The sequence below is a fragment of the Borostomias antarcticus genome (genome assembly GCF_949987555.1).
Source record: "Borostomias antarcticus genome assembly, chromosome: 2".
NCBI lineage: Eukaryota > Metazoa > Chordata > Actinopteri > Stomiiformes > Stomiidae > Borostomias > Borostomias antarcticus.
The window spans coordinates 37,072,181-37,082,180 of NC_140235.1; the positions used below are offsets into that span (position 1 = coordinate 37,072,181).

The following is a 10,000-nucleotide window of genomic DNA, read 5'->3' on the forward strand; positions in this document are numbered from 1 at the left end:
ATAACGCCCTTCAATTACACACACCCTTACAATTACTCATTCTATGCGTCTATTGCTAAATAATCCTTTCAACAACGATAAAATTGCGCCCGTGAAATTTCTCAGGCTGGGTAGTAAGTCATGTGTTCATTGAAGCACTTACAGAGCACGATTTGCCAGTCCTTCCCCGAAGTAAAGTCAATCGATCAACTGAAGGCCTAGACTGAACTCCCGTTATTCGGTTAGGACACCGGCAGCTTGGGCTAAAGATACAGTGTACAGTCGTAGTTTTGATATAATCACTTAGGTAGGTACAACACTGGGCTGCGCAATGGGTGTGGTCGATTACTGATCTCACGTCCTTAATTCTGGTATAACTTCAGACTGATGCTGTCATCGTGGCTATTGCCTTGAAATGAGCTAAACTGGGCGGAAATGTGTCATACATCAACAGCCATGCACGATTGAATGTGATGAGAAGGTATCTTGTTAGTGAGGTCATGCCAGCTGAATAAATGCACGAGTTCCTCCCAATGACGTGCATCATTCCGAGGTCATCCTGATGGAATCGCCAATTCCTTGGAATGATGATGGTACAATTTCCATGCGCAGCAATGGATGCAGTTAAGCGCAGATCGACCGGTCATTGGTAGAAATATAAATCCGCTGAATTTGCCGACTGCTGTAGCAGGCCTATCACTGCCAGTCGGATAACCGCACAGGTGTACTGCACTACTCTATCAAATGCTATGTCATGTCAACTTGATTGACAGTCGCTATTGTCATGGCCGATGACAGCATGATAAGGAACACACGTTCATGATAATAAGTCCAACCAGGTTGGTCCGAGCATGATGTAGGGATGCATGCCTTTGCCTGCTCATCCAACAGAGCACCCAGGCTCAAGTCCTCGCTAGCCAAGGCAGGCGCTGCCCGGGAGCAACAAAGATGAAGATAGCTTGCTAGCTAGCGACAGCGCCTCAATGTAAAACGCTGCTCTCCTCCTCATCTGCCGGGTGGTGGAGAGCTCTCTTTCTACTCACCATCGCTCCGCTTGATCTCCACATAAATACCGATGACGATCTTTCCGAAGATTGCGGCCATCCCTCATGTGTGTAAAATGTATGGGCGTAAAGGGTGTGTATCAATGGGCCAAGTTGCGCTGCAGAAACCGGGAGGGGGTCACAGGGATAGCGGGAGAGAAAAGGAGGAGTGCGCATGCGCTGGAGACTCCCCCTGCGCTGGATCACAGCTGAGCAGGCGCGAGCACCGCGGGGAAGCAACACCCTGAAACAAGCGTCCCAGGATTTTCCTTAACATTTTAAACTCATATCTATTCAATTCTGACAGGTAGGCTATGTGTGTTGGGGTCTCCGATACTAGTATCGTCTCAGTCTCACATATTAGCATATGTTTTGGTGTAGGCTACAATTTATTTAGGCTACTTTTACAGGAATCAAACGTTTGTGTTACCAAAATAGGCCTACTGTATCTGCATTTATGATTGAGTCATAACAAATATGCTGTAATAATGTAGCATTGTTCCTCTCTTTCTCTGAAGATGCACAAAGATACTCGGTAACACTTTACAATAAGGTAGGCTACACAAGAAACGAGTAGTTACATAGTAACTAATGATCGAGAACCAATGATTAGTTAATGATTAGTCTACTTACTGATTAACTTTGAGATTAGTAGTTACTGATGGGGATTAGCCTACTAGTTACGGAGGAACTAGAGAACAGACTGGGGACCACTATTGTAGCTATTGAGGAACCAATGATTAGTTAATGAGTAGGCTACTGATTAACCATGAATCCTAATGATGAACTAATGATTGGGTAATGTTGAGGTAGTAAAGGCCTACCTACTGTAACTACTCTGTATGATGTCTGACTTTACAATAAGGTACACAAAAGAGTAACTAATGATGAGGTAATGAAGGAGTACTTTGTAACTACAGTAGGCTAGCCTACTCTGTATCATGCACCACTCAGTGGACCCAAACTTACGTCATCATTACTTAATCATTAGTTAATCATTAGGATTCAGGATTAGTAACTACTTATTAACTAATCATTGGTTCCTTAGTAACTATAGTAGTCCCCAGTCTGTTCTCTAGTAACCCATCATTCGATCGTAGGCAGCCGTCAGGTCTATAAAGACGGTTCTGGACGGTTCTTTTTGCCCGAAAAGCTGTCCTCGATGTCCTGAGTCACCAAAGTGACTTGATCTACGGTCTTTGCCCTCTTATGTCCCACTTTTCACTAATTGTAATGCAATTTTGTTTGCAGAGATGGGGCAACTGAGAGTTAATCAGTAACTATTAATTGAGAGTTAATCAGTAACTACTCATTAACTAATCACTGGTCCCTCAGTAACTACTATAGTAGTCCCCAGTCTGTTCTCTAGTTCCTCAGTAACTATTTAGTAGTCCCCATCAGTACTCATTTACTAATCATTGGCACCTCATTAGTTACTCAGTAACTACTAATCTTTTGTGTACCTTATTGTAAAGTGTTACCAGATACTACATCAAAAATAACCATCCACTTATTCTATGGTTAACTATCAAACTCAATTTACTGATTATAAACATTATCATTCTACATAGTATTTATAAGTAAAGAATATGTATGATACGTTTATCATAGTGAGGTGACGAGGTGAGGATTGGGCAGGTGATTGGGGATTCTTCTTTCCTAGCGCTGCTGGTGCAGCTGGAACAGCAGGTCTTTTATCAGCTAGTCCTGGCCCTTACTGGAGGAATCAGATGTTTCATAGCGGGGCGTTAGACCAAAACATGGTGGCTCTCCCAGATCCGGGTTGAGGGCTACATACTCAGCATACTCTCACTGGGTACTAACCTGCAGACCTGGGGGATTGACTATGGTTCTAAATGCGGTGTGTTGATGTTACTTCCCTCTGTTGAACACACGATGTCAGCAGAGGGTCATATACGTAGCCTAGCCTACCTCAGAGCCCACAGTACTGTGAGCCAGGCTGATATCACTAAACAGGATCGATTGGTGATCTGCAAACTAAAATCCTTAGACACAACAACCTTTAGTAAGTTGACGTGCTCTTACTGTGTGGACCAGATCTAATTGCAGCAAAAAATACTGTTTCTCTGTTTTTCTCAGCATTGAATGGCAATGAGATGATTTAGTGGTTCAAACACAAGTTAATCCCTGGATACATTGAGCCAAATACAACACCTAACACTGAGCAGCAGCTGTCATGCTGTGCATGATCTCTTACAGTAGGTCACAGGGTGGGTCTCAATAGTTTGGAGTGGTTTCCTCTCCTCCCACCCTTCATCAGAAAGAATATTGTACAGCAGGAAATTATAATCTTTGCTAATCTTTTTTATTTATTTATTTTTTAAAATTTTATTTAGAAATTGCAGAATTTGATCAGGGCTCTTGTCTGTTGGAGTAGAGAAGAAGTGGAGGAGACAATGAGAAGTATGAGTGGTGCACTATTGAGATGCACCCACAGTGACAGATCCATAGACATCTGTCAGATTGCCCCACCCTCCCCAATCCCAACAAGCCCTGAGCTCCAGCTGTCGAGATGAATGAAACTACACTTCTCTCACTCATAACCCCCTACCCGCCCCACACACACACACACACACACACACACACACACACACACACACACACACACACACAGACATGCTCACACACACAAACACACACACTCTCTCCCTCTCATTAACACACTCACATGCACACACATGCACATGGCCCACCCTTTCTCATTGTCACCCTCCCTCTTTCTCTCGGTGTCTCTCTATTTAACACACGCAAACACACACACTCTTGCACACACACACACACACACACACACACACACACACACACACACACACACACACACACACACACACACAGAGGCAGAAAGCCCTTTTTCACCCATCCGTTCCCCAAGGTGTAGGCCATCGCTGTCTTTCCTGGCTGTTTCCCCGGCAACCGTAGCCTCCCCTGTCAGACTTGAGAGAGGGCTCGTTGTTTGTTTGCCTGAGTTTCCAAAGGATTAATGGACAGACAGTGTCAGGATGATATTTCTTTGTGTCAGTGGGGCTGAATGAGTGTGTGTGTGTGTGTGTGTGTGTGTGTGCTTTTGTGTGAGTGAAGGTAGAGAGAGAGAGATTTACAGTATGTCTGTTTTGTGTGTTAATCTCAGTCAATACTGCTACTGTGAACTAACAAAAGTCCCCCTATACCTGTATAATATATCATATTGTACAACGAAAACATAATTGAATGAAATCATTTTGAACACAGTTATGGTTCCATAAAATGATAGGGAACTCCTCAAATTCTAATGAAGAAATACAGCACTGGCACAAGCCAGATTCATTACATTATCACCGGCTTTGAAAGCATGTTCCCCAAGCTGATTTGGCTGTTGGACACACTGACTGAACTGTAAGCCCATAATCCCTCACCTACCATCCATGCATAGTCAATTTCTGAAGAGATCATTCGCATTATTTTACATATCATATATTCCATGTACTTCAGCGCTATCGCTTGGAGTCTATTTTACCATCATGGATTATTCATGATCTGGGCAGACAGCCCATATGGAAATCCTTTGAAGGAGATTTGGGATCGCTGAATTCCCCCTCTTTCAGCCAGCGTACCCCTCTCCACTCATTTAAGCTCAGCCCATTTTGTCCTTACGATGTTTCACCAAGCAATTGGGTCCTTTTCAATATACCAAAATAGGGAAGTGGACTAGAATGGCTTCCATGGTTTGGGGCCTCAACTGCACATTCACTTAGACAGGCAGCCGTTTACTTTCACAGGCACACTGTGACATTTAGAAACTAAGATGGCAGCGTCTTTGGCTCCTTATACTGGCAGGCATAAGAAATGTGCACAAGTGACAGTCTTTGTTTCTTCTGTGCAGCCAGGCTTGAGTGTGTGTGTGTGTGTGTGTGTGTGTGTGTGTGTGTGTGTGTGTGTGTGTGTGTGTGTGTGTGTGTGTGTGTGTGTGTGTGTGTGTGTGTGTGTGTGTGTGCGTGTGTGTGTGTGTGTGCACACTCAACACCCGTCCAAATGGCTTTGTGTGACACAGCCCCACTCTGGCCTCACTGGCTCTAATGGTGAATCCTCATTATTCAGCTCCCTCCGAGAGTCTCAGACATGGCCGCCTCAATATCCTCTGCATCTCAACTGGGCTGTGTGGGTCTGGCCTGCCATGTCTGTGTGGGTCTGGCCTGCCATGTCTGTGGCCAGCAGATTGTTGGCTCTGAGATGACCTGGGCAAGGTTTCCTCTCTCTCTCTCTCTCTCTCTCTCTCTCTCTCTCTCTCTCTCTCTCTCTCTCTCTCTCTGCCATGGCAGACGTCCCAGTGCTAATTATCATTGTCACGGCTTTGGATCCGAGCTGGACGGAACACTCAGACAGGACAGAGGAGCGCTCCTAGCCAGACTCTGTGTTCTCTGCTCTGTGTTGACAGTGGGAGCAGCGGAATTAGAATGTCCGTCCATTCTGTTGGTTCCAGCTCTATGGCAGAGAGACAGAAGCAGCGGAACAGATTTAGTGGATAATGGTTTTTGGCAGAGATAGGGCCCTTAGTCCTGTTCACTGGAGCTGCAACATGCCCCTAGGGATTAATTGGCAGTTAAAGTTAGAGTTAGAGCTATTCCTCCTCTTGTCTGTGTGTTATGCATGTCGTTAAATGGGAAAAGTTATGCCGGTAGTTTCACGTACTGTTCTACGCGCACTGCCGACCTAGTTCTTTATACAGCCACTACCGATCGGAAAATTCTGCTGAACAACTCATTTTGCGCAGATTTATAGTAAAACAGGAATAGACGGGCATAAATAGATTAGGCAAGCTGAAATTCTAAACATGACTTATAGGAAATCTGTGTCAGTATTCATGTCAGCTCTCAAACAGCCAATGAGCAGTCGGATCCAGTGGGGGTCAGGGAGGGGGCTGCTGGCCCCTAATTGGAGGAGGAAGAGAAGAAGAGAAGGAGGAGGCCGGAAATTAACATGGGTGGGGTTTGGGGGGGGGTGGAGAGATCACCGCTCAAAGGTTGAGGTGGAGGGAGCAGGAGGGAAAGAGGATGAGGGGAAGACAGAGAAGGAAAATGGAGGGAGGGGGAGGGAGGAGAGAAAGATAACCTCTTGGGACAGGGTGCATCACTTTGAAGTGTATGGGTTTGTCTGCCGAGCAATCTCCTCCCACCCTCTTCCCCTCTCCCTCTCTCTCTCTCTCCCCTCCCCTGCTCTGTGATGTTTGCTCATTATGTTTTCACGGGGTGTCCCTGTAGATGCCTGTGTGAAATGTGAAGGTCCGAGGGGGATAGGAGAGTGTGTGTTTTCAAGGCTGTTGAAATGGATTGTCGTGGCTCACTCACAACAGAATTCCATCAAAACTCTGAACCCAAATTCATAAATTGACACTCTGATGCTTCACCTTACAAATCAAAAGCAATTCTGATACATTTTAGCACGTTGATACTAATTTCGGCTGACATATAGTTACCCTGTAGCCTTTGCTTACTTTATTCCCTTTCAAATTAGGCATCTCATCATGATTCTAATGCTCATTTAACTCCATTAGACACGTCCAGACTGGAGATCCATCTAGAGGATTTTGGTGCGGGCAGCAGCTAGACGCCGGCTCCCAGCCTGTCGGTGCCCGCCTCCTGTCCACGCCCGTCACGGCCCGTCGCGCTAATGACAATGAAGAGACGTGTTAAGGCCCCTCCTTCTTAATGACCATAAACAGACGCGCCTTACCCCCCTAACTACCACATTAGGCCCGGTTGTGTCTTAAGAGCCGGGCTACGCAGTCAAGATGCTCTTCGCTCACCTCCGGTCTCTGCCTCTTTTAACTACAGCCCTTATATAACTGTGTACCTACTGTACAACTCTTATAACTGTGTAATTACAACCCTTATAACTGCATCAGAATCAGCATAATAAATATAAACTGTAAATCCTATCAGTCTCCATCCTCTTTCTATAATGACCACACTGTATTTAAAACAAGTCCTATTATGCCCCATATACAGTACAGAGCCTCAGGAATGGGACCTGTTTTAAATACAGTGTGGTCATTATAGAAAGAGGACGGAGACTGATAGGATTTACAGTTTATAGTTATTATGCTGATTCTGATTCTGATGCAGTTATAAGGGCTGTAGTTACACAGTTATAAGAGTTGTACAGTAGTTACACAGTTATAAGGGCTGTAATTACACAGTTATAAGAGTTGTACAGTAGTTACACAGTTATATAAGAGCTGTAGTTATACAATTCTGATAGAGCCACTGAACAACTCATTTCAACAGGAATTGTCAGGCCATTTGTCCAGTTCTATCTAGTCTGATTCAATGTTCGTGATTGGAATAGCAATTGTTTCATATTTACAGTCCAGATCTTAATAAACGGAGACTTGATTTAGAAGACAGACGGCCGATGTCTCTTTCTATCTGATTAGATGAGCAGATCATGCAGATCATGACTTGAAAACAACAACTATCCCAACTGCAGTAATGACATAAAACATGACCTATCTAAACTCGCCCCGTAATGAGATGCATTAAAGCCCAGTGGTACAGAAATCCAATACAGCCAATCATCCTCTCCTGCCACCCTATCAGCCTGGCCATAAACTCGGACAAATTTAGAGTCCTTTCTCTTTGTCAGTTATAAATCCTTAGTTTTACTTCTGAGATTTGTCAACTGCTGGACAATTGATATCTTGTCAGATAATGCTCCTTTTGTTTGAGGTGTGATTCTAGAGATGTTTCTGTGGTAACATGTTCTTTATCTGATCCCAGTGCTCTTCATGCCCGGCCTGCTACACTGCTTGTCATTTATTTCAATATGGCCGCTTCATGGTTTGATGATAAAGCCATTATCTAAGCTATTCAAGAGCTGTCACACACCATCGCAATGCGGGTAGCAATTAATTTTCTCCAGTGACTGTGCCACAGCCATCCCCTGAATAGAGATTACATTTCTTTGTCAATTTTTATTTGAAAATGTATATTTCACAAACGGGTGTGCCATTCAAATTTGCACACCAGGGCTGCGTTCACAATCCATTTGATTCCCCATCAGTGGGGACCCAGAGCAGTCAGTCAGGGAGTCAGAGGGAAGCTATAGAAAGTGACACACTGCTGCAGATGACAGTCAAAAGAAAGGGAATCAGATGTGCTGCTGTTTGTAAAAAGGACGCCCTCTATATCTCTCTCTCTCTCTCTCTTTCTTTCTCCCTCTCTCTCTTTTTCTCTCTCCCTCTCTCTCTCTCTCTCTTTCTCCCTCTCTCTCTCTTTTTCTCTCTCTCTCTCACTCTCTCTCTCTGGCTGCTGCTATTATTAGACATTAGGTTTGATACAAAGACAATAATCACACTATCAATCTATATGGAGCACATACTGGTAAAGAGATCATACAAAATATTAATAGCTTCTATACCGTTAGGACCATGAAAGCATGACATCTTATGGTTCTTGATCTTCGGAGAACATGCTTCGACAAAGCTGTTAGGGAGAAAACATTTTTCTTCATGAAATATGTATGGCGTATTCAGCACAAAATATGTCATCACCATCTTACTCTGAGCCACATTCACATGTCTTCCTTTATGAAAAATGTATGAGTTGTGTTTTTCTGCACAGCAAACTTCAGTCCAATTGAGCAGAAAATCAAAGCATTGATTTTCACAGGAATGTTTCATTATTTTTCAAGTGTCTTTGCCACAGACCCGACTGACATTGAACGTACTGGAGTGTTGAGAACTCTTGCGTAGCCGGCATACCACGGCAGGGCAGAGAATCGAGATTGGAACAGCTAGCCTGCAAGCAGAAGCTACAATAAATCACAGTGAATTACAAACTAACTGCATTGCATTTTTAAGTACATAAATAAATCACTGATTTCATCAAATCAAAACATAATATCCGAAGGACAGTGAATGATGAATACAAGGAGAGAAGCCCCAAAGCCCACTCATCTCTCCTTCCTAGATTATTACATTGACTGTCTTCTGAATGCCCTGTCCTCAACATCAGTAGCCTATCACCTATTCATCACCTATACCCAGATTAAAGATGGCCGACTGAGTGTAATTAATAACTACAGATATCTGAGGATGATATGCAGTGATCTGGGCTATTTCTGGGGGAGGGTTGGACACTAATGGACAACCATACCTTGAGGACCCCTGTTTCTGACACTGACTAATGATATATGATCAATCAGCCGTGATGTTCCTCACTCCTGGAGGGGTGAATGCATCGTGTGGCCGATGTTTGTTCCAGCCCGACTCCAGCAGACCTGATCAAGCCGAACCAGAGGTCTAGCCAACGAGCCTGCCTGGGACAGCATCACAGCCCACTGCAGCGAAGCTACTTTCAGTCAAGTCTAGATAGACACAGTAGGTCGACCTAACACGCTGCAGTTACAGCCTGTGGCCTATGGGTGGTGCTGCTAGCCATTGAACATCAATGAGTTCCTCGTCACGCTCACTGAATGCAGTGTCCAGAATTGTGAGTGAACCCCCCCCCCCCCCCCCCTCTCTTTCTCAACCCTCCACACACACCCTCCTCACCCCCACCCTACTCTCTCTACCCCATCTGTCTAACTCCGACTCTCCCAGCCAGTTGTGAATATGCACGGCTTATATTAGATGAGTCACATCCATCACCTGTCACCTGACCATTCTCCCATTCATCTTTCCACTTACAGGAAATAGAACAGAACGGAACACCAATCTACCAATCCTACACATATGACCTGCACCCTACAGGAAGTGTAGGCAATGAGGTTTCAGTTATATGTTCTTATTATAGCAGATGCTTTAACATATTGGAAAAAGTCGTTTAGTGCAGAACTGTGAACGAGGCCTCTGTGGGAATCAATACTGCTCTACTGTACCAACAGAACCAGGGATGTACAGTAGCGATCAGAGGCAAGCTATATAGCGTTTTCTCTATACGCAGACCTGAGAATCACAGTGACATTAGTGTGGCCCGCGGACA

The 10,000-nt window shown here is 44.5% G+C and overlaps 1 protein-coding gene across 2 annotated transcripts in view; it reads right to left on the reverse strand.

The window, feature by feature from the left end:
• LOC311318394 (kinesin-like protein KIF2A) overlaps positions 1-1,083 on the reverse strand; it is a gene marked incomplete at both ends in the record, with an annotated part of 13,700 nt that extends 12,617 nt beyond the window's left edge. For both annotated transcript variants that reach the window (XM_084449721.1, XM_084449720.1), the window contains one exon: positions 1,023-1,083. In XM_084449721.1, coding sequence (XP_084305847.1) covers positions 1,023-1,083 — 61 coding nt within the window. The remainder of the gene's footprint in view (positions 1-1,022) is intronic.
• Positions 1,084-10,000: the final 8,917 nt, after the last annotated feature.